The following is a 23,760-nucleotide window of genomic DNA, read 5'->3' as shown; positions in this document are numbered from 1 at the left end:
TTTGAAAGGATTCTGGAAGTGAAATCTGCTAATATCTGCTAATGACAACACCAGTCCCTACTTGATTCAACGAAATGATTAGTCAACGACGTATTTTTGAACAGGTATGAATATTTGGATTAACGGAAAGCGTGCGAGAATGGGCAATAGGGGATTTTTTGGTGCAAAGAATGTTGACCATCTGCTTCTGGACACTCCTAAAAATAGAAAGGCATGCACTTCTCGCCGAATTTCATGAGAAACCGATGAAACTCACTTGTTGATGCAAAAGTATGGCAGCAGGGTGGAATCATAATATGCTAAGTTGATGATACTTCTTGTCATCAGTCCTACAGCTGTCCTCTTCTCTTTCTCAATGAATTCCCAGTAGATGAAATAGGTACACTGGATGATCACGAACAAAGCCGTCTGTAAAGAATGATTTTAGACTCTTACCCATATCATTATCGAAAAATATGCATACAGCACCTGTATAGTCATTCGAAGTTCCCTATTGTGTTTCAACGACAATGCATGACGGCAGAATAGATAACCGAAAAGGATTGAATATGCAATGATATTTGAAATCCCCAAGGTGTAGTTGGCAATTCTTTCCGCACTTAATAAGTAGTTTTAAATAAAAAGAACTTGCAGAGTCATGAAGAAATTCATCTTGAGAAACTTACAATCGTAAAAATATCCATGAGTTTTCGGAAAGATCATCGAAAGAAAGAAGATTCGGCACATAATGGTAATGGACATCATTTGGGTGGGCAATAGCAATGAATGCTATGAAAAATGCCCATACGAACACCAGAACTCCCTATAAGAACTATAGCTGTTATCATGGGACCCACAACTGTTCGACACCGAGTGTGTTCATCCGAATGAATGCAGTACGCTTCTGAGCAGAGCAGGGCAAGGACCAAGGAGAGTGTGTGGGCTCAGCAGAGAAACCCATTGCGTTGTGACAGATAAAACTGGGGGTGGCCTATCATTACCTGAAGACGTCTTACGTTCTTACCTACCACTTAACCAACTTTTTTTTCAGTTCCTCAGGGCAGTTTCTCGATCTTCGCCTAATTATTTGCTATTCAGAATTATGTCCGTCAGCGTAAATTGGATTTCATGTGCTCATGCTCCACAATTACTGGTAGCTGATCACTTTATCATCTAGATTTCTTAGGATTCCGTAGAAAAGTGGCTTATGACATCAATTTGGTCATCAATTTGGTACGTTTGATTGTTGTTTAGAGGGTCCCTCATGTCGTGCTAACAAATCAGAACAGTTATATCAGATTTCCGACATGCCAGCAATTTATTTTTTCATCTGCATTGCAATTGTTATGGGTTACGTTGACTTCCCTTACATTATCTGGACGGTCACTCCTCATACGTTCAGTAGCGTTCACAATTTTTGTTGACCTGTGCCGAAGTCACAAGTTAGCACAATTAGTCGGAAGTTCGACGTTAGGGAAACAATCCCTTCATATTTTTCCTAGTTCCCCTCCAGAAACACTGTTAAAACATCCAAACCAATCCTCCTGTTGGATCCCACGATCGCGCCACTGTAACATTTCAACTGGCTTTGCATGAGGAAACACAGGACTATACCATGAAGGGAAACTTTAAAACTGTTGACTTTTCTCGGGTGAGAGCCCTTCTCAATCTGGTCGATTTGTACGGTTCGTTCAGTCTTGCAGAATCGCTAAATGACAAATATGAGAGTTTATTGCTACCTTAGAGCATTTTGTCGATTTGTTCCCAGCACCCCTACGAACGGCAGTTCCCTGGATACATCAATTCGTTTTGCCTACTGCGTTCCTTAGCCTGGAAAAAGTCATGAGAAATGAGAATCCCGTTTCTTGGATGGGGTCTATGAGAGCGCACGTGAAAGTTTCGAGAACTGAAGTTCAGCAGTTCTGTTGAAGAAAAACGTAATTGAATCAGGTGACAAACAAGCTTTCTATGATTACTTCAATTCTTGATTGCATTCGAAACAAAAAATGCGGGCCTTCAGATAAGAAATGCTAGAACAATTAATAGTGATTCTGAGAAAGCTCAACTATTTGCCGACACGTTTGAGAAATCCTTTTCATGTAACACTTCTTCATGCCGCATAGATTCCAAACAATTAATTATCCTCTTGAAGGACTTCTTCGAGGACGAGGACAGTATTTGGCTAAAGCAATGTATACCAAGTTTTGTAAATCACTTTCCGAACGGCTCAGTTTCTACGCACACCCCCTGATGAAATCCTGTTTAAGAAATACTGGTGTTGAAATTGCAGGGCCTCTCGCCTTAATCTTTAATCTCGGCTCCATGAGAGGAGGAGAAGTTCCCTTGAAATGGAAGCACTTCTTGGTCACTCCTATTCCAAAAGAGTACTCGGCAACCAAACAACTTTAGATTTATTAGTAATACCTCTAGTTTTGCAAGACTGTTCGAGAAAATTGAAGAAGTTTGTTAGTCATCGTGCTACTCATTCTATCATTAGCCCAAATCAACATGAATTTCAAATGGGAAATCCACAGTTACGACTACGCTCACATCCCTGAGTGACTGGACAAGTTCGCTTGGTAAAAGTGCAGATTTAGATGTTGTATACTTTGATTTCTGTAAAGCTTTTGATAATGCCACGCACGACAGTTTAATACCAAAACTTCGAGAAGTCACCGTACATCATAGGATCATCATCTAACTATCCTTTCTTTCGGATAGAACGTTTCAAGTTCGTGTTAAGCGCAACCTTTCTACAGTTCAGGAAGCATAAGCGTGTTCCACAAGGCGGTGTCCCATCACCTGCTCTTCCTATAATTTCCAAATTCGACATACTACAGATGATTTCTTCAAGTTGTGTTGAGCGCACAGCATTTACAGATGATATAAAGATCCATTACCCGATTTATAACGAGACGGATACACGTAAGCTTCAACAAGCTATCGATGGTGTGGTTGACTAGTGAGTACAATGGTGGCTACCACTATTAAGAGGAAAAGCCACGTTTCTGGGTTTCGGTTCTGATCTCAAAGAGAGGCATCACACATTAGACTCAATTTCTTCGCAAAATGTCAACGAAATCTGAGATTTTCTAAACGTTTTCTTGCAGCTAACGTCACATTCAATAAACACTGTGATGTAATTGCTTCGAAAGCATCCACCAAACGGTATGGTTGGTATAGATGTGTTATAATTAATGATATGCATATTATATTAAAGGCTTAAATGACCTATGTTTGACTTATTCCCGGAGACCGTACTGTTAATTTTAATTCTCATAAGCGAGGAGCCATAGGCAGACTTGAAGAATTTCAGAACAACTTTGTGATCAGGTCTTGTGGATTTGATTACGCTGCGGTACCTGGTGCACCATCCAGGAATATTCTGATTGATTTATCTGAAACAAAGGAGAAATGTTCGTAAAATCCTCTTTAGTTATAAGGTAGATAAAGGATAAAATACCTGGCGTTAAACAATCCGCTTGGGTTGCGCCCCACATTCACATAAGTTCAGAATCCCTGGAGGTTTACGAACGTGTAACTGGCTTACGAAATAAGTTGCGGGGCTACCCGATGTGTCAAGTCAATGTTTTTATCCGCCCAAACAAGTCTGGTACCAATTTGTCGACCGCGATGGGATGAAGGGCTTGGTTTGCACTAGGGCGGAATCGAACCTCCAGTCGATCATACTGCAGTCTCAGCGGAAACTCTTACCGACCGTGCTATAAATGGAGCTAATGCTTAGAGTCAGCGTGGAATCCTTGGTGACAGGTCTCTGTTTCATTACAGGCGGACATTGACGGCCTGAAGTGCCGCGGTCACTTTATGTCGATAGCCAGTTCCCGTAACACGCCAAGTCTAACAAGCTGTGGAGCAGTGACGAATGCATGGATTCCGTTCAAGCTGTTGCTGTAAATAATTTATTTACGTTACGTATTACTTACGTACTTTCATTAATGAAGGAAACAGAAACGTTGACGCTCGAGTGGCGCAGATAGTGTAGATCATTCGATGAATAGTCATTAGGATTGTGAGGAGAATTACAGTAAAGTATGCAGATGCATTGATGGAACCCAACGTCTGAAATTGAGAACGATAAGATCACTCTTTTCGTGGAGATCTGTAGAAATCTCATAAGTTCTGCTTTGCTCAGATCAATAACCGTAAACAAGTGATGATTCGCGCAGAAATCAGTGTAGGCGAGAGCAAGAATGTCGCAAACAATTTCGACCAAAAAACGAGTTATCGAAACCATCGACATGGATATCAACAGTGCGAAAGAGAAACTCGACTTCCATCCGGCCAGTCTACGGACTACCTGAAAATCAGTGATGACGGTAGTTCAGAACCACTTTTGGAGTTTTCTGAGAACTCACTATAATAAATAAACCATGTAGACCGAGAGAGACCACAGCTATAGTGATTAAACTAATAGCCGATATTGTGCGTGTACTACCCCAGAATACTGGGTCTGGATCGATACAGTACATCTAAAAAATAGGTTGATAATGAACGAACTGCATATCGCTCTAAATGGTCAACTAAACTTCTAAAATACTGCACCAAAGTTAGCGATTTTAATGCAAATGTCTGGATGAGTGGAATAATTCGCTGTCATAAGGAGTCCTTGAACTTTCATATACTTCTTGGAGAATTTTAATATTCACGCTGAATTAAATCAGACGAACTGAAATGTTTCTCCCAATTCAAAAACAGCCTCTGTGTAAATTTTCTTTCTCTCATTCAATGGGAAGAATTTATGCGGAAATTTATGAGATCATTAGTTTCACGTCACATAAATGTAATAAAAATGCAGAAAAAGAACAAAAACAAATTGAAATGTAAAGATATGGAAAGGATCTATCAGAATGAATCTTTAATAGAAATGAAGTGTACATCTTTCCAGTAGAACTCTAACATCGTCACATGATAACCGTAATTTTTTTTATTTTTTGGCATTTTTCCTAAACTAGACCTGAAGGGGAAGTGAGAAAAGTTGTTGTGCTTCGCCACTGGACGAGATAATGTGTTTTCCTATACAGGCTGGAGGCAAATGGATTTGCCTTGAAAGTTGTTTGGTCTTAAACAAAGTGTTAAGCTGTAGCGAATTCATTAAATAGGTCCCATATGTACATTACGTCCTGCCGCAAATGTCTATGTCGTCGCAAACAACTCAAACTTTGAATCGATGTGGTCGAACTGAGAAGAGTCTCGACATTTTTCGAGTTCTGATAGCCAGCAGAACTCTTTTTCGGACTTAAACTCGAGAGTATGCTTGATGTGGCTCTTCTCATTTGGTCAGAGAGAGAATCTCCCATAGAAAGAAATTTATTTACAAAACTATGCTCCTGTTTACCTCAGATGTCTTCACCTCTGCTTGGTCGATGCCGAATATGTCAAACCAGATGATATGCATTCGGTTAGGAGAGTAGGTTAAAAAGAGTGAATGGACATCAGCAACGTTTTCAGGAAAGTTAGTTGTATCCTGGCCAATGTGATAAAATTCGATTATGGCGTTTGTATCAAGTCATTCAATTTTTCTTGTCAAAAAAGAGAGTGGCCGGAAAATTCATCTGTTTACTCGGCTGTTTCTATTTTTGCGTACAAATACTCTATCCTAGCTTACATGTGTGACTGCTTCACTTTGTCGTGGTCGTGCTGGGAATATCCTGTTTTACTGTATGTTTGGTGGCAAACAGTATGTTTGGTGATTTTACTCATATCTAAAATCTGGGACTCCAGATTGTGTCGTGTGAAGCTGGGTGGGACTTTATTGGAAGGAGCGCTCTACAAGGCATGTAGAGAACTATGCAGCTTGTGTCTCACGGTTACTGCCACGTATGTTTGTGAAGACAGAGCTTCTATGACAGAGCTGGTGGGGTGGAAGTCACTGAACAACTCGACAGCAGGCAGATACAGTAGTAGACACGGTGGCAAATGACACAAATTCTTAACTGCTTTCATGAAAAGGGAATACAATGAAATACTGGGGCTTTCAAGGTTATAAAGTGAATAAGTGACGCAGTGCTGAGTAAAAGTTATCAGGACCAGCAAAATCTCTTTATATAAAATTTATATACTAAAAAAATTGTACAGAAGACGCTCACATCTGCAGATTGATACACAAAGAGATCTTGTCACAATAAGCGCTCAGAAATGAAATTCTCGAAAAAAAACTCATTTATTATGGATTTACGGCACAATTATCACTTGCGAGGCGACTGGAGAAAACCTTTCGTATACGGAATTTTGACGAATTTTTACAGCATATCATTTCGACGATTCGATTCTGGATCCTCCTAGAAAACAAAGATGTGTGCAGTGTTTAGTCATTTTTTGCAAGAAATGCATATGAAACATACTTATTTATTACCAAATATGGCAGCAGGATAATGTCGTGAAAAGTTAGGCTGATAACACTCCGCGTAATCTGTCCTCCAACTGTCATCGCTTCTACCTCAATAAACTCCCAGTATACGGAGTAAAGACACTGTATGATCACGGATAGTACCATCTGTAAAGGATCGAGGAGAGATGGGTGTCCGTTGGGTAACGCAACGTCTGGCATCTCACCTGTACCGTCATTCGAAGTTCGTTGTTGTTCTTGAAGGACAGCGAATGACAGATGAATAAATAAGTGAAAATAACCGCATACGTAATTACGCTGGAGAGGGCGAACGTGTAGTTGATAGTTTTTTGAGTTCTGAAAACTGCAAACTTATGAATAATATTCAATTCATATTCAAATATTCAGTTCTATTCCAATCTACACATTTCTTTCAGTTCTATTCTTCTATTTTTCCATTAAATTATGGTAAAAAGCAGAGGGGATAGATTGAGTACAATAGGTGTCTCGTCAGCAACTTACAATCGTAAAATTTCCCATGTGCTTTCGGAAAGGTCGTCATAGGAGAGATAGCTGGGCACAAAATGATAGTGCACATCATCCGGGTTCGCAACAACAATAACCGCTGCGAAGAACCCGCAAACAAGTACTAGCACTCCCTTAACGGTTTACATTATTGGGAAGCAACAAAAATCTATCACCATATTGAATTTTGAACGGTAGCAGTTTTGATGTTCACCTCTCAAGTGTTTTCTGAATAATATGATGGTTTCTACGCGCCGCCCGTCATGTTTTATGTTTCGTGTTCCATTTCAGTTCACCCTACCCACTGTTTTATGTTTCAAATTCAATATAAATATTGCTCTTTTCAAAAGCTCTGCTATATCTGCTGAGAGTACAGAAACTCCAGGCGGCGGAAAGCATTTGCTCTAATTCCGCTCAAAGAAGCCTTGGGTACTTCTGTCTTGGCGGTCCCGTAGCTCTTTTGCTGATTTACTTGGGCTGTAGCGAAAATTGATTATTGATCAGGCATTGATCTTCATTAACAGCTAATCCTTTGGCATTAGCACCTTACTCGGAGCCTGAAAAAAAATCAAATCCATCAGTGATTTACCCTCTAAGGCGCGTCATCACCTTACCGAAAGCGTTCAAACGACGGGGAAACTCAAAAAACGACACATCGACTAATGTTTTACTCAGATACTAGAGATTTGGCAACGCAACAGACCATCACACGTCACAACAACGCGTCGCAAAAGTTTTTATAAGGGACCTGACGGCCCCACTCGTAGATCAATGGACCATTAGTTCTTAGTTGTTAGAGATATTTCTAGAACGCATTTTGGGACGGTTCTGGATCGCTGTGATCACTTATGTTCTGTCTTGATTAACTTAACTTCGGATTTCTTTTCTCGGCATTCTGAACTCGATGAGCACCAAAATACTGTGTGATGTTGCGACGTTAAAGGTCGCATAACACGAAACTGACAGTGTTAAGATCTTTCGCTGAAAAGTAGGGCTAAGGGGTAAAGATCACGGATGAGCGTGCTCACGCCCGCTTCCACTAATCTTTCTGGAAAGCAGCTTGGAATACGGCCTTCAAATTTGATTTTTCCTGAGCGGCACCTCATACTTGGCGCACACGTTGCGTCTATGAGTAAGCGGACGATAATCAGTCTAGTAGTTTTGATGGAACGGCTGTTCAGGAAGGCTATAGATGTGGCGGTATGAGGAACTTCGTAGGAAAATTTGTACTCGGAGATCGTTCCCAACACCATTTCTTAGGAACGATTGGGTGGGTTCTTACGCTCACTCTCGAGTTTACGTAATCTACACACCACCTTCTCCAAGGAAGATCCCGAGATGGTCAACGCCGTGACAGATGCCTTTGATGAGTCTTTGAGAGACATGGGAGCCTCATGAACCTCGAGAATCCCGTTTCGGCCAAGGAAGACTGGATGAGATGCAGGAATCCGGTATATCTCTGGACTTTTCGTCGCCCGCATGTCCACTCCACGGGAAACGGTAGGAAGAATTTCGTGAATGTTCATGAACGCCTGCCAATAAGCTCAAGCTGATAGGTCTATGAAGTAGCGTTAGTCGGCACTAGCATGTGTTGACTTACCTTCATGAACCGAGGTGTTAGGAGGCTTGACGCTCGAGTGGCGCGCAATGTGTAAATCATTCTATGGATACTCATTAGGAGAGCAATGAGAATCGTGGAGAAGTATGCAGAGAGCTTGATGGAACCAAGAGTCTGAAATCGACCGCGTTACATAGGTCCTGTACAAACATGGATTCTGGTTTGGAATTTTCAGTCTTCCTTCCTTCCTCTCCAGTTCTGAAAGTCCTTCAACAAGAGTTCGTCTGGACATTTTCGCTATTTCATATGGCTCTGACTGTACTTCGAAAAGTCACTCAATCAATAACCGTAAACAGATGATGATTCGTGCAAAAATCCACATATTTCAAAGCGAGCATGTAGCACACGATATCATCCATGTAACGAAAAATCGCAATTGCTGACATGGTTATCAAAAGTACGAAAGCGAAATCCGATTCCCACCCAGCCATTTTATAAATCGCCTGAAAATCAGGGTGATCTTGGTGAGGATCCACAACTCTTGGTTTTTTCAGAACTAACCATGATAAATAGAACATGTAAACCTATAGAAAGTGCATCTACTCCGATCAGCGCACCAGCCACTGCCGTGCGTGTGCCCCCATAGAATATCAGTTCTGGTTCATTACAGTAGTACATCTGGAAATATGTCATCAGTCAGTTTGTTTGTGATTAGCAGCGAAGAGCTTGAAAATTGAGATACTACGTTTATAGTTAGGTCTTTTTTGGAAAACTGGAAGAAGATGAAGGAACAAGTAACGTAAAAGTAGTAACAGTAGTAACGGAAAAGTAGTAACAAGCAAAAATTGCAACATAATAAATTGGGTGATTAGTTTTAGGAGTAGAATAAAGTTCGACAACAATTTGAGACAATCTGTGTAACGTGCCGTTCGCGCTTGCTTGAATGTTCGGAGGGTTTCATTTCAAGGAAGTACTTTTAAAAACTATAAAACCACTTCGAAAAAGTGGAAGGAGTAGGTGGAAAGCAGGTGAAAGCCTCTGAGACTCAGCGAGAATGAAAAGAATCAAAAAAAAGTAAAATGAGAATTTAAATGGTGAAATAATCTAGAATAATCTATACTCAGAAAGTAAGGTGGAAGTTCCTACTCGACATTACAAATTGAAGGGAAAGGCTATGATCGCTTCGATTGCTGCTGCGGAAAGACTCTATCCATGATGCATACGCACCGGTTTTTTTTAGAATGTAATAGAAGATGAATCTTCAAATTTTCATTAGAAAATCGCAGCTATCCTGAACTGCCAGAAGTAAACTGATAGATCAAAGCCCAAAGTTACTTCAGTAACTTTATTGTCGCCAAGCAATTTTGAAGACTTTCCATCATATAAAACTCATTTGGGTTAACAGTTTATTGGGATTGTCGCTCAACTCCTAAATGTGAAAACAAATTGATTCAATCACTGCTCCGTAATTGTTTAACGTGGTACGAAACAATTTTCCTATTCATATTCGATTCGGGCACATTACATCGGCTTCATATTTTCCAGAGCTGCGTTTAGAACGCGTGAGAAGTGGAGAATAAGACAGCAGAAAACATTGTAGCACTGACGATGTAAATGAACGGACGAAAATTCACAACGTTGACGGAGGACGGACATTTCGATCAACAACTCATATAGTGAATGTATTGTGGGTTAGACTGCAGAATAGGCATCCATGAACTTCTACGGATGCTCCACATGATCTCGTGCAGGTTGGAAATGAGAGCACGCAACAAAGACTGGTGCGCGTCGTGAAATCGGTCATTGAAGAGCTGTGATTACTGGTCCCGTGGTGCAATTATATCATTTCAATCAACGCTTCTTGTCAACAAACTGCGCGCATAGATAATAATTTTGATCTGCACGTACCCACCAAATGCTGTCTGCTCACTCACTTACTTAGATGCAAACAGATGATGCATAAGCAGCTGCAAACATAGAAACCCATCTCATTTGTGGTCGAAATAATTTGACAACTGTTGGGATCTGCTTTCTATGTATGTTCTTTCTGTTCGTCTGTCGCCAACTCTTCTCTGTGACCGAGCGATGCATGCTTGACTTTCGATATGAATTCCAGTGGGTCGCGACAACAGGACATTTTCCTTAAGGATTTGGGAAGATCGGATAGGTGTTTTGTGACGTATACAGAATTTCAGAGCACATCTCTCAAGCGTTCTGTTGATTGGCAACAGCTTCTTAGAAGTGGCAGTGCTCCTCGTTCCTGCTATGTAGCGATGGAGGAGGGTCGAGTCGAATAGTTGAGGAAAAGTTATTTTTTCAAGTACATTGCAGCATCCATTACCTATACGAGGGTTGCCCTTCTTCCTTTCTCTTTTCTCAAGCCCATGAAGCAGGTGAGATTAAATAATCAACAACTAATAAAAGATTAAGTGGTTAAGCAATGTGATAATCTAAAGAGTAAGCACCAATTGATCCAGTGACACTACAGCTAATTGGATTTGCTTTCGTCATGTGAAGTATTACATAGACCTTTCGCACACCAACGTTTAAAATCGCATACCCCTCTGAACACTATTTGAATTGTTTGCTTTGAAAACAATGCCTTCACTGCTTTTACGTTTTGGATGGGCAAAGGTAGCAATAACTATGCTGGTCCCCGCCTGTGTGAGTGCTGAAAACTACGTTGTTTGAAAGAATATTTTCTACAAAAATGTGCTTTTCCGTGAGAGTAGCCTTAGCACCTGCTTTGGCTGTCTGCTGATCTAAAAATGAATAAATCTGAAAAGTCTCCAAAATAACTGTAGGAACAATGTAAAACCAGTGTCACTAGGCCTATTGCTATGAACTCATTTTGCCGCTTACTGTGCCTTACAAGGGTTCTTGGATCAAGATGCAGTCCTGAATGAGAGTCAAACATGGTTCCAAGAAAGGAGATAGTCTGCATTGTTATCAGAAAGGTGGATCTGCGCCGAAACTGTGCTTTATCTGAAAGAAGACTTTCACGCCAATGATACCGCTGTTTTATTCGCAGTTTCAATCACAAAGCATTCTATTTTCGTTCACTTGTCTAATGATTGCATACGCAACAAGCTTTCAACATCAACTTTCAAAAAATTAAAACGGTAGGAGTGGTATGAATCTTCGTTGGGAAACCGAGCATCAGAAACCCAAATGAATGCTTAACGACCATTGGTGACGTCTTTCCTTTCGCATCGTTATCTCAGTTAAAGATACTTGCGATCCCATTCCCCTGTCATGATCTCAGGCTAAAGTTCTAATATCATGTTCATATATCACTAAACTTTTCTCTTGCCGATGCTTCCCGTAAGATTAAGCGTGTAGACGTCGCCGTTATATCGTGGAATTTAAGGTTCATCGTGCTTACACCATTAAAAAAAATATATTCACCCAACTTAGGTTAGTTTCAATAGATTAGGCAGCTGCTGAAAGACACTACGTTGAAGGCTGCGTATCACGGGACTGATAATGTTGAGATCTCTACGGGCTGATGAAGAGTCTGGGGAAGTAGTTACGAACATGAACGCCCCCTCCCCCCAATTCTTCTTAATCGTCCGAAAGAACTTCGTGGGAAACGGTGTTTGTTATTACTAAGCACGTTAGAACGCGGCCCCTGCACACGCGCCGCAACCGAATGGTCGAGAATCGGAAAAGAAAAGTAGAATCTAGTCACTTGCTTATTGAATCAGAACCAACGAATAGGCTGCTGAGGGGAGTGCAGCGAGCGCAAGAAAGCGAGAGGCCTTCTAACGTACCTCGTAGGAGCGAATGCTGTTTCTCACACTGTTTTTGAGGACGATTTGAAGGAATTGAGACCATTCTTAAACTTCGTCCCAAAATCCACATCTATCCACAGAGACCCCAACGTCGTCGGTTTTTTTTCTTGATACGCCTAAAATGCTTCTACTCCTTCAAATTGCGAGTACGAAAACAGTTTACAACCATGGTGAAGACGTAAACGTCGGAAAGGAAGTGCTCCGCCTGACGAACAATAAGCTCTTATAAGATGTAGCGTATTATGATTTTTTGAAGAAAATGCACAGGTTCAAGGGCAAATGAATATGTAATCTGCGAGTGCAGTTTTATTTTCGAACCGTAAGACACCGATAGAAACACCGAGCGACACGTTTTTCAAGAACGTCGGACGAACTTCGCGTCGCTGACGGTCGCAGCGTTTAGTGCTTGTTCTTGTTCGCCTTCTTGTGCTTGATGTTCTTCCTTGCTGCGTGTTTGCGGTTTTTGAACGGGAACACGTCATCACCTAGGTGTCCGAATCCTGAAAATTGCACAAATGAAAATCCGTACAAGGTCTCATAACAAGCCAACAGTCACGTACCGCCCCAGAAGGAATGGAATGGGAAGTGATGAGAGAGGCCATGACCGTGGTCGAAATGGTCGAAATCTGAAATGCCCTTCTGTGGTGATCTTTACCATGTAAATCTTAGATCTACTGTTTCTACCAAAGTAGGGATCAAGATCTGAAGTGATGGCCATATTTTAATTGAAAGTTATGTGTGGTTCTGTGCAAGTCAATGAATATTTTGTTAATAATGGTTCAAGTGCGGGGCGGGGATCCCACTGCGGGCAACAAGTTTGGAGGCATTGCGGATTTGTCTCCGTAAAGGAGCGTTATTGCTTGAAAGATGATGTATGAAATGCTCTCCGCGAAGTTCACTTCTAACTCGAAGACGGGGTTTTACAAGGTGGAGGCTAATATTGCTCGGAAGATTTCCCTTGAAGCTCTTGAAAATGCACAGTCTACTCAGATTTGGATCACTAATTTTCCTCTAAGATAAATTCTCTAAGATAATTTGAATCCTTTACGATAATTAAGACTCTAGTTAAGATTTTAAGATTGTTCAATTACTACCTTAATATAAACTCAAAAACTAGAACAGCAAACAAACCTCCGAAGTGGTCGTGATCAAAGCTTGCATTGGAACTGAAATTTTGCTGAGTTATGCAATAGATTTCCTAATTTAATTAACTACCAATCCGAGAAGGAGGTTCTATCAGAAAGGAATCATTTTATTTTTTTTTTCCTATTTAACAAACAACGCTAACCTCTGAGTGAAGATGACTACGAGAGCGAGTAGAATGTAGAAACCGTTCATCGTTGCAGATGATGCTGAGACATTCGGCAGCTCCCATTTATAGTCGTGCCTATAGTTCCACATTTCGAAAACTTTCTATAAAGAAAAGCTTGAATTTGGAAAAAAAAGAGCACGTACAAACTATAACTCGTCTGCTAACATCTTAGAAGTCTTCCAGAAATCATCATTATCAAAAAATACTGTCATTACTTCTAAATTGCAACAACTTTACATGCGCGTAATTAGTGGCAACATTACAGCAGAACTAGATATATACTTTGCACGAAACTTCGAGCGTGATTCCTTTATGCGACACTCTTTTTCCTTGCAACTTGAAGGACATAAAACAGCAATTTTCTTTGCAATCAAAGGAGAAAAATCAGTATTGACGCCTTCTTCGAGTACCTACAACATCACCTAAAACACTCCATTAAAGATTTCAGGTTTATCTGGGAACTTTTTCTTGCGGAAGATGTGTGGAAAGTAGAAGAAGGGGCATGGGTATAAATGGGAGCTGTTGAAGGTTTCAGTATCACCTGCAACGATGTACGCTTCCTACATTCTGCTTGTTCTCCTGGCTGTCTCCACTCAGAGGTTGGCTTAGTTCGTTAAATAAGGGAAAATAGGACGGCCCCGTGCATTCGCATCTCTGCTGAAGAAAAAATGTCCATAAGCATGTAGTTCATAAATTTACAGATTTTATAGCCAGTTAATAGAATTCCGAGTTTTAAAGGGCAGTTGATACGATATGCAGTGGAAGCCTTTTAATTAAATTGTAATGAATTAAATTTGAAAAATTCTGGTTAAATTAAATTTATTAATTTAAAAAATAACTTAGCAAAATTTCAGTTCCGACGCAAGCTTTGAGCACGACCATTTCGGAGGTTTGTTTGCCGTTTTAGCCTTCAAATTCATCCTACGGAAAAACAAATGATGCAAAACGGTCCAATTATGTAAATAGAGTCGATTTGCACATGCCTTTTCTTACAACTTTTCCTATGTATGCGATGTCAGTCTTCAGTTTGCAGATCACCATGTTTGAATTGTGAAAAATTTCGAGAAAAATCTTTTAAAAAAAAAAAAAAAAATTATTTAAAATTTTTTTTGTTTTGATTTGAAAAATTCCTTTGAAAAATTGACATTTCTGCATGCCGAAGATCGGATCACTTTAGAACTTGATTGCCACCCTTCACATATGTCATTATAAGATTAGACGATTTACATACGACATACGACAATTTAGATTTCGGCCACTTTGACCATGGACATGCTTTAGCCGCTCCATTATTCCCATACGCACTTGTAAGTATATTGTATGTACAGAGGGAGGGAATAATTGAAAACCTGAGACGTTTTTCAGCACGCTCACCACTACCCATTCCATTCCTACTGGGGTGGTACGTGATGGCTACTTTCTAAAATGAGATTCGGTGCAACTTCTCATGTGTAGAATTTTAGGATTTGGTCACTTTGGTGATGAGCTCATTCCTTTCAAGAACCGCAAACATGCAAGGAAGACTGTCAAACACAGACGAGCGAGCAAGAACAAGCACTGAGAGTTGTGATTTTCAGCGAACTTAATCGAATATTCTTAAACAACGTGTTCTCTGTGTCTTTGAGTCTTACGGCTAGAAATAAAGCTGTAATCACACACTTCCGTAGTCTCAATCCATATTCTGATACTATCAGAATGCTGTGGATCACTGCAGCTGATGGTTTCCATTTTGTAGGACTATTTTATACGACAAATTACCAGATTTAAGCAGTGCTGTCGTCATTATCACCGCTGCTATAGTATCTCTTTTCCTTTTTTGCCGTCCTTTACAATAATATTTTATAATCAACCCGAAATTGTTGACATCAGAAGTAGTCAAGCTGTCCACGACTTTTGGATTTTTATTCATATTTTTTTTATTACAGGGTCGTTTGTCACCACCTACCTTCCATCGCCATCAAATTTTTTAAAATCTAATTTTGGTTAGAAGTGAAGGAAAAAAGAAAAGTAAAGTAAAAGGCCACAAATAGGAGTATAATGAATTCTAGAGTGAACGCTCGATTTGCATAGGAAGGAACCACGTTTATCTCGAAACCTCGTTGCCGAACTCCCACCAGATGCTCCTCAAACCATCTTTAGCAAAGCTTTTTATAGCAGCATTCAAAGCACTTATTCTCTCCGGTATGATCTTACCAGGGGGCGGGTGTGGTGTAGCGGTTAGAGGTTCCGCTTCCTGCACGATCGATCGGAGGTTCGAATCCGCTCACCAAGCCCCTCATCCATTCGGGGTCGATAAATTGGCACCAGACTTGTCTGGGAGGATAAACACACTGACTTGACACATCGGCTAGCCACCGCAATTCAATGTATAGGCCAGATTCACGTTCGTAAACCTCAAACGATTCTGAATTGAAGTGAACGTGGGGGGGCGCATCCCAAGCGGATTGATTAACGCCAGAAACTTTATCCTTTATCCTTTATGATCTTACCAGAAGCAATGCATGCAGTAACTGGAGAATATGGATCGAGATCAGAATTTTTGATTTTCAATGTCTAGCACTTATTCATTTCTACCTTAGTTCACCTTAGTTTCGTTAAATTCCTACAGTGTCACTCGCTGGACCCATTTCAGAAGAGCACTGAGTATCGAAGGTCAAGCGGACAGCAGGCGTGACTGCTTAGACCTGGAAAAGTCTCGAGCTGCTAAACTGCTATCGTGGCGTAACCACTTCAGATCTTAATGAGCACCTCAGACCGGTTGTGGATTCGCTCTAACCCGGTTGCCACTCTCACCCCAAACCTACCGTTTCTCGGTTTCTTCGTGCACGGTCACGGCAACTAGCATGGTACCCATTATTTCGAAAAGGCACAACGGTACATATAGTAAGGTCAAAACGACATGAAGTACTGTGCAGTACTGCATAAGCGACTGCGCTTAGAACGGCACGCTGCAGATGGCTGTTGGAATCGAGGAGGGATCACTGCGAATTGCAAATATGCACAATCCTCACTCATTGTGTAAGAACCAGACGCCTTAGACGTCTAACTTAAAGTCTCTCCGAGTGACGAGCTGCGTGTCAGGCTTCAAGGTCCGTCGGTTTGCCTCGTTGACAAAAAAGATAATAGAAATAGAACGACGGAAATGTCGAACGTGTGGACTACTGCGGAAGGAGAGCGTTGCAGACCCTACAGTCGTGAGAAATAGCGCGGTGCTCTAGCAGGAGACGCCCTGTACGCTGTAGTGAATATTGTTTCAGACGTTACTGACAGATTGAAAAGGTGCTGTATTAGATCGAAGCATGGATAAAGGAGTATTTACGGATTACGTGCCCTCGCCCATTTCCTCAAAGACATCACCCCACAAATCTGAGGTGGTACAAATTTCAGGTGGAGCATTCATATATGGGATCGTAGATTAAGGAGAGGGGGGGGGGGGTGATTCCGTCCATTTCTTCCTAACTGCCGTAGAAAACGGCTGGAAGATACGGCTCGAGCGTTCTGGCGCACCATTTTCCACAAGGAGTTCGACTGGAGCGCGCCAGCCTTGTGCACGCGCCGCATCTTCCGGGCCGTTTTTTATGGCAATTAGGCAGAAATGGACGGAATCGCCTCCCTTTTCATAATCCACTATTCCGTATACGAATACTCCACCTGAAATCCGTACCACCTCAGATTCGTGGAGTGATGACTTTAAGGATAGAGCATAAAGTGTCTGGCTTTAATCAATCACCATTGTTGCAACCCAATAAGTAAACAACTAGGCAGAAGGTTGGGTTCGTTTGGTTTAAAAAGGGATGTGAACAGGTTAGGCGAACCGGTAATCAATACCAGGGAAAAACCTAAAGACAACTGGCTGCCGTTTCTCAATGTCCAGGTTCATTTGTGTAGGAGAAATTGGAAAACAAAATGGTATCGAAAACCAAGTTGTAAAAACATTCTGATTCACTACCAATCGGCGCACCCCTGGAGAACCAAAAAGTCAGTCATTGAAAATATGTTTAGGACAGCGGCAACGGTTTCATCTGAAGCTCAAGGGCGCATTGCCTCCATAAACATGGCTAACCGCATTGCTCAGTCCAATGGGTACCCAGCAAAGGTCTCTTATTCAAATCGGAGCCATGCAATTGAGCGGCGGTGCCACAGGGTAGAACAAGCAACAAAGATCCCTTTCTGCCTTCCTTTTATTTCGGATGACATGAGCAATGCAGTGCGAGCAAGCTTACGACAGGCGGTCTGCAAGACTCAGTCAAAGTAGTGGACATACCACCTGTAAACCTGAAGAAGCTGTCCGCAATCGCGCATATGACGACTTTGTGAGACACCGAATTGCATCTTTGTCCAAACGGGAGGCAGGGTGATTGCGTGGTATCGGGGTTATCTACCTAATCACCTGTCGTTTTGTGGGGCTGTACATTGGCGAAACGGAGATCACTTGTATCCGCGTCAGGAGCACCTGACGGGCTCGTAAAATCAAAAACATTCCCCTTTGGTGCTCATCGCAGACAGTGTCTGACAACACCTTTCAGATAGCTGTCACTATCTTGGCACGCGAATCAGACGTTCTAGCGCGAAAACATTCGCGTTTTTATCACGCCAAAGTCCTTCTGATCGTAAAGAAGAATGCATCGCTGTGACCAACGAGCTGGCGCCATATCAGGACCTTTGCGGGTTTTGACCTACGGGGTGAGACGGGGGCATCGTTACTAGTTAATACTAGCGGCGCAACTCTCACACTGGTGGTCCGCTAACATCCATTTCGTGGCTATCAAGTGGGCTGGTCTGTTTTCTGACGTTGCTTTTAAATAATCTGTTTGCTAAATCATTCTTGTTGTTGACGGCTTTGAGGGTAGATTACACGTGTCTTTGATTTTTCCAGGCTCTGAAGAAGGCGACGACGCCGAAACGTTAGCCAGAATAAAGATCAATAACAATCTTGGTTCAGCTTAAGAAAGTAGTACACAACCAGCCAAACTGCTTGAACATTCGCTCGTACGCTGTGGGAAAAAAAACAGCTGGTAAAACTAGGAAGAGTCAGTATTGGATTTCCAATAGCATGATAACGTTCAAGCTGATGAATAAATTACAGACGTTATCCAGTCACATAGAAAAAAGGCAGTGTGGAAATATACTAGCAAACGTCAGGAAACCAGTGAGTGTAGAACCAAGGAGATCACTAAAGAATAAAGGATAAAGCGCACAACCCTAATTAATCACCTGGATTGCATTACGAAATTGACGCTCCACGAAAACCCCAGGGAACCCGCAGAGTCCGGGTTGTGCGTTACGGTTATGACGGGTATCCTCAAGCACCTTATTCAAGACTTAGACTCATGAATAGGCTGCCGAGGGGAACGGGAAGTGACCAAAGGGACTTGTTCCGACGCACCTCGTGGGAACCAACGCCGCTCCCACACCGTTTTTTGCGACGATTAGGGGAAGTTGAGCGGAGCCACTAGATGTTCCGTAATCTACAACCCAAATCTCTACGGGTTCTCTGAGAAAACGCTAGATTGGAGCGGTCTTGAACCAAGGATTATGCAGTCGCAGACGAATTTCTTTGGTTTGCTGATAAACTATTTGGGATGAGTATGAAGTTCTCAGGGGGCGATGTAGTGCAGTCGGTAAGAGGTTCTGGCGTGGCTGCAGGCGATCGAAGCTTCGAATCCGCCCCAGTGCAAATTAAGCCCTTCATCCTTCTGGAGTCGATAAATCGCTACCAAGCTTGTCTGGGAGGATAAAAACGCTGACTTGGCACAAGGGTAGCCCCGGCAAGTCATTGTAAGGCTGCACGCGCGTTCATAAACCTCAAACGAAGTTTGGGTTGAAGTCCAACGCGTGGGCGCATCCCCATAGGAATTGATCAACGCCGTGCACTTTATCCTATATCCTTCATGAAGTTCTGATGCATATAGTTTCTTTTCGAATAAGAAGAAAAATATGAACATGACCTGGGACATGGGTTTGACTCCGAGGTTTGAGATGCTGGATCTAATCGTACTCGAGAAAAAAGGTCAACCGCTTTTGTTACGCCGGTTCTTGAATGTAGGCGTAAGGACCGTACATGACTCGACAGAACCTTGATAGGGGCGCTTCGGGTCTTTTCGGTTTTCGTAAGGAAAGGGCAGAAAAAGAAGGGCCAGAATGTTCTGCTTTAGGAACTCACGCAATCAGGGGCAGAAAAAGTTAGATGGATAGAAGCAACACGAGAGTGGTCTTGCCACACATGCACAAAAGGTCACTTCCACTCTATGATGAGTGAAGAGCAATACAGGCATTGAAGCCTAATTCCTAGAAAGTTCTTCGCACTTGGTACATCGAGTTCACTTAGTGCTTTTTTTCGGTGGGAGGCAAGAAAGGGAAGTGCTTACAACAGTATAAAATCTGGTCTAGTTAGAATCGAAACATCACCAACGAAACGATGAGATCGTTCTACTGCCTCCTTTCCATCATCTTCATCAACACTCAAGGGTAATGCTTGGTTTTTGGAAGTTAAAAACATCGCGAAATTTTCTCTGACTCTGAGGAAAACGAACGAAATAATTTTCCCACGTTATAATAGCAAGTTAATTTTTAGATCGCTGGCCAACTGAGCTATCCAACTGCTGCCGTTGAAGGTTAGTGGAAAGTCTTTTTTGCTCAAAAGAAAAACTTTTCAGAGCAAAAAAGAACCTATAAAAAATAATTGAAAAAAGACTTACTTGATCATCGGCTGGCCCCGCAACTCATTGTGCAGACCAACACGCTTTCCAAAACCTCAGGGACTACGAATTGCAGTAAAACGCGTTGGCGCATCCCAAACAGATTGATTAACGCCGGTGACTTTATCTTTTGACTTTTGAAGGCAAAGTTGATGCTTAGAAACATTAGACTTTAGAAACTTTCCTAGAAAAATCTTTAGAACTTTAGAAACAAGTCCTACATCTAAATTATGGTGTCAAACGAAAAATAACAGAAAGTGAGATGTGTTCCAAAAGATTTCTATGATAAGAAAAACTAACATAAACAAACCTATGTTTAGAACGAGAGTTCGTAACTTCAAGGGGTTTTCAAGAAATTCTGCAATTTTTCTCATTTTGTGAGTTATCAAAACTAACTAAACTTTCAGAACACACTGATGAACAAACTAATCCTAAAATCTTTCAAAACCAGAACAACCAGCAATCGCAATCGCTCCTCCTCCAGCACCGATTGTTGAACCTGTAGTGGAAGCAGCTCCAGTTGTGGCGCCTGCACAGTACGCTCCAACTCCGGTTGTGGCATCAGCTCCAATTGTGGCACCACCGCCGGTGGTCGCACCAGCTCCTGCATTCCCGTACGCTGTGGTGAGAACATATAATCATTTCTCTTCATGTTCAATATCAATGGGTAGTTGGTACACTTTTAATTTGATAGCTTTCTTTTCCAGTACATCCACCACCATCAACCACGCACTGAACTTTGCTAAGTCTTATTCAAAGGGTCGATTTATGCTGCTCGAAATATTTTTGAAAGATTTTAGGATTAGTTTGTTCATCAGTGGATCTATTGATCATTTTCAGAAACTGGTCACACTTCCGACACTGCTGTGATCTATGAAGGCGGTCACTTCCCTTTCGGTCATTTACCGGCTAATCGCATCTTCGGTGACATGCACGTCGATGGACCGTTCCGAGCTCGCAAGAAGCTCGCCACAAAGAAGGCAGTTCTCGCGCGTATAAATCTGGAGAAGAAGAGCTGATATCGGAGTGATCTTCCCTGATCAAATAACACTTGGGCCATATTCTGGTCTGACCTTAATGTCAGACAATGCTTTTTATGTGCAAAAATAAACTCCGTTATACACTAATTCCTACGCATTTCACGGCGTTTGCGATTTGAACTGAAACTTCCTCAAATCAAGTGTTTTTCGAAAACGACCAGTGTATGTACAATAGAAGGAATTGAGAGCGTTCTTTAGAATTTCGTGAAACTATTCGAAGAAGACGAGAAACTTGCATGCGACGCATAGAAATATCTCGATCTATACCCTCTCCATACCCTTTAATTTTCGACTAATCAACAGGAGCAGGGAGGAGCTCTGGGATGAAAGTTAGCTCAAACTAGCAGATTTGTAAACACTTTTAATTCTTACAACCTCTAATCCTACGGCTTTTATGTATTAGGAAAAAACTACACTATAAACCAGAGAATTTAGAAAGAGCTGAATTTACAAACGATAGAGTCCAACCTCCGGTGTGATCATGTGAACGTTTTACTCCGTTTATAGGAAAATAAGCAAAAAAAAGATTGGAAAAAAACGCTAATGTAGTTTTCGCTGTAGTTGCTTGTAGTTCTCGGATTTGTAATAGTAGATTTTTCATTCCCTCATTCTGTCCTTGCGCAGAATTTAAAATCAACCAATATAAAGTTGAAAGGCTTGCAAAGTAATTGTATTTGTTATACAAGCAGTACATAATCCACTCGACTTACGCCCACGCAGATCTCTCAGACGCTCCAGCTGGCTTGCGAGCCTTTGCTGTCAAATGGTTGTCGTGGTGTGCTGTACAAATAGAGTTGGACCAAGAGGGGGCTGTCTATCGGGCGACTGTCGACGATTTGCAATCGACAACTGTATTATAACGCGATGGGGCTTCCCGGACCCGAAACACTTCCTTATTTGGCCTCGGAATAATCTTTTCTCACCTGAAGTTCAGAGTACTTGACCGCGAATTCAAATTTTGGAGTGATAGTAGCAAATTTCTTGCCTTAAATGTATAAAATCTTCAAGGTTTCCAAGTCTATCCGGGATCTCGTTGAACAGCTTGCGAAAGGCTGAATGCTGCTGTTCTCTAGAACTCCGTAAAAAGCGTACTTCGACTGGACCGGAAGACCAAACGAAAGCGGACTCGTCGTCGCTTTTTACAAGGTTGTCCGACCTCTTCCAGATCATCACCGCAACCATGTCTTCATTCTTACTCTCATGTCTGAGTCGTAGCATGTCGTTCCCTTAGGTGTTTTAGTATTTCTAGGACATTATCACAGTTGTGAATAATGCTTATGCCACATAGCACGTTCACATGATTTTTTCCTGATCGTTCAGACAGAACATGATTTGCATATATATTGATCTGTTCGTGGGACCAAGCATTTATACGTACGGTTATGACCCACATGAAAATGTTTAGTTTTGTGCCGCTCTAGTTCTTCAGGTTCCTTCAGGCCACGCCTCTTCCCATGACTCGTATTCCCTTGCGTCTGAAAAATAGCGCTCCATTGCAGATGTAGTTTTAACAAGTTCTTTGTTCTTTTTCTCTAATGACTACTCTGCTCTCAAATCCGCACCTCCAAGGAAATCGCCGCTGCTTCCCACATGAGCTCGTCCAAAATAGTCGCTTAATTCTATAATCTCTGTTTGAGTGGTCGGTATTTCGTCCAGAAATAGTCCAGACGACCGGCATACGGTTTGAAGTTTGTCTTGGAGATTTTCGCCACTTTGACGCATAGCCACACCCGACTTCAGCCGCGCTCGTAGAATCATACCACCTGGAATTCAGGTTTTTGCCCCGGAAGTAACTTTATTCTTTAAATCAAACTCAGTTGAATCTGACAAACAATGTCTTTATTGTGGTTGTTCTCAGCAATTCTAATAAAGGCTACAATTTTATACGTTTTCACTATTGAATCCCTGATATCAGGATCGGTAGATCGGGATCACTAGATTTTTTAAGTGTACGTAAATTTAATAATGTCACCTCAAAAATTTGTAGAGTGTTGTATCTTGTTTTTGAATAGACAAAGCTCTTTTTTAACTGCTTAACAGAAATTTTGTTTTCATCGAAATCGTAGGTCTACCCTGTTATGAATATCGGATCAAATCGCGGCCTACTCTGAAAAGGTATCGATAGGCAAAGTATTCACCGAACTTCTCTAATTTTTCTTGCCGTTCATCCCATTTATTCCTGTCTATTTGGTATTTTTTCTAGTCGCTCAGTCCTCCTTTCATTCTGTTCATCCATCATTCCAATCCGCATTTTGATTTCGTTCATTACACGTATTACGCATCTAAACTCCGAAATCTGTTTTTGTTTTACAAAAAAAGTCTAGTTTATAAAAATTGCATGAAACGCCAAGTGAAAATAGTGCACAACTTTGTTGGGTATGGCAAAGCGTTTACTGGTATGTGAATGAAAAATCTATAGTTTCCCTAGAAAATTTCAACTACTTTGTAATCCAATAGTGTGCGTACGCTGTAATAATTTTCTCTGTTCTCCATTTTCGTAAGCGAGGA

General features: G+C 41.5%; 4 protein-coding genes across 9 annotated transcripts; 1 reads left to right on the top strand and 3 right to left on the bottom strand.

Annotated features, from left to right (window-relative positions):
* Positions 1-82: 82 nt before the first annotated feature.
* Positions 83-9,086, bottom strand: RB195_005809 (uncharacterized protein; the record flags this gene model as incomplete). 2 transcript variants are annotated; one of them, XM_013444559.2, is made up of 13 exons in its annotated part: positions 83-197; positions 257-408; positions 469-598; positions 666-802; positions 3,928-4,059; positions 4,142-4,297; positions 4,356-4,469; positions 6,553-6,682; positions 6,848-6,984; positions 8,164-8,382; positions 8,451-8,582; positions 8,756-8,911; positions 8,970-9,086. In XM_013444559.2, 13 exons carry the CDS (start codon positions 9,084-9,086, stop codon positions 83-85), a joined length of 1,827 nt encoding a protein of 608 aa, XP_013300013.2. The 2 variants fall into 2 exon arrangements, with proteins under 2 accessions (XP_013300013.2, XP_064035586.1); XM_064178550.1 differs by lacking the exons at positions 83-197; positions 257-408; positions 469-598; ... (3 more) ...; positions 4,356-4,469; positions 6,553-6,682 and having other exon boundaries at positions 6,844-6,984.
* A 3,515-nt stretch (positions 9,087-12,601) lies between these two features.
* On the bottom strand, positions 12,602-13,603 carry RB195_005808 (uncharacterized protein; the record flags this gene model as incomplete). The annotated part of the gene is made up of 4 exons (XM_064178549.1): positions 12,602-12,702; positions 12,763-12,828; positions 13,334-13,368; positions 13,491-13,603. 4 exons carry the CDS (start codon positions 13,601-13,603, stop codon positions 12,602-12,604), a joined length of 315 nt encoding a protein of 104 aa, XP_064035585.1.
* A 460-nt stretch (positions 13,604-14,063) lies between these two features.
* On the top strand, positions 14,064-21,231 carry RB195_005807 (uncharacterized protein; the record flags this gene model as incomplete). 4 transcript variants are annotated; one of them, XM_064178547.1, is made up of 7 exons in its annotated part: positions 19,470-19,556; positions 19,905-19,982; positions 20,089-20,128; positions 20,533-20,556; positions 20,664-20,826; positions 20,920-20,972; positions 21,053-21,231. In XM_064178547.1, 7 exons carry the CDS (start codon positions 19,470-19,472, stop codon positions 21,229-21,231), a joined length of 624 nt encoding a protein of 207 aa, XP_064035582.1. The 4 variants fall into 4 exon arrangements, with proteins under 4 accessions (XP_064035581.1, XP_064035584.1, XP_064035582.1 ...); XM_064178546.1 differs by lacking the exon at positions 20,533-20,556 and adding an exon at positions 20,421-20,469 and having other exon boundaries at positions 20,750-20,836; XM_064178545.1 differs by lacking the exons at positions 19,470-19,556; positions 19,905-19,982; positions 20,533-20,556; positions 20,920-20,972 and adding exons at positions 14,064-14,113; positions 17,517-17,610 and having other exon boundaries at positions 20,664-20,882.
* A 1,446-nt stretch (positions 21,232-22,677) lies between these two features.
* RB195_005806 (uncharacterized protein) lies at positions 22,678-23,010 on the bottom strand (the record flags this gene model as incomplete). 2 transcript variants are annotated; one of them, XM_064178543.1, is made up of 2 exons in its annotated part: positions 22,678-22,727; positions 22,815-23,010. In XM_064178543.1, 2 exons carry the CDS (start codon positions 23,008-23,010, stop codon positions 22,678-22,680), a joined length of 246 nt encoding a protein of 81 aa, XP_064035579.1. The 2 variants fall into 2 exon arrangements, with proteins under 2 accessions (XP_064035579.1, XP_064035580.1); XM_064178544.1 differs by lacking the exon at positions 22,678-22,727 and having other exon boundaries at positions 22,792-23,010.
* Between the last annotated feature and the right edge of the window lie 750 nt (positions 23,011-23,760).

The sequence above is a fragment of the Necator americanus genome, chromosome I (genome assembly GCF_031761385.1).
Source record: "Necator americanus strain Aroian chromosome I, whole genome shotgun sequence".
NCBI classification, from domain to species: domain Eukaryota; kingdom Metazoa; phylum Nematoda; class Chromadorea; order Rhabditida; family Ancylostomatidae; genus Necator; species Necator americanus.
Note: the sequence above shows the minus strand (reverse complement) of the source record. Positions and strands in the feature narration are given on the sequence as shown.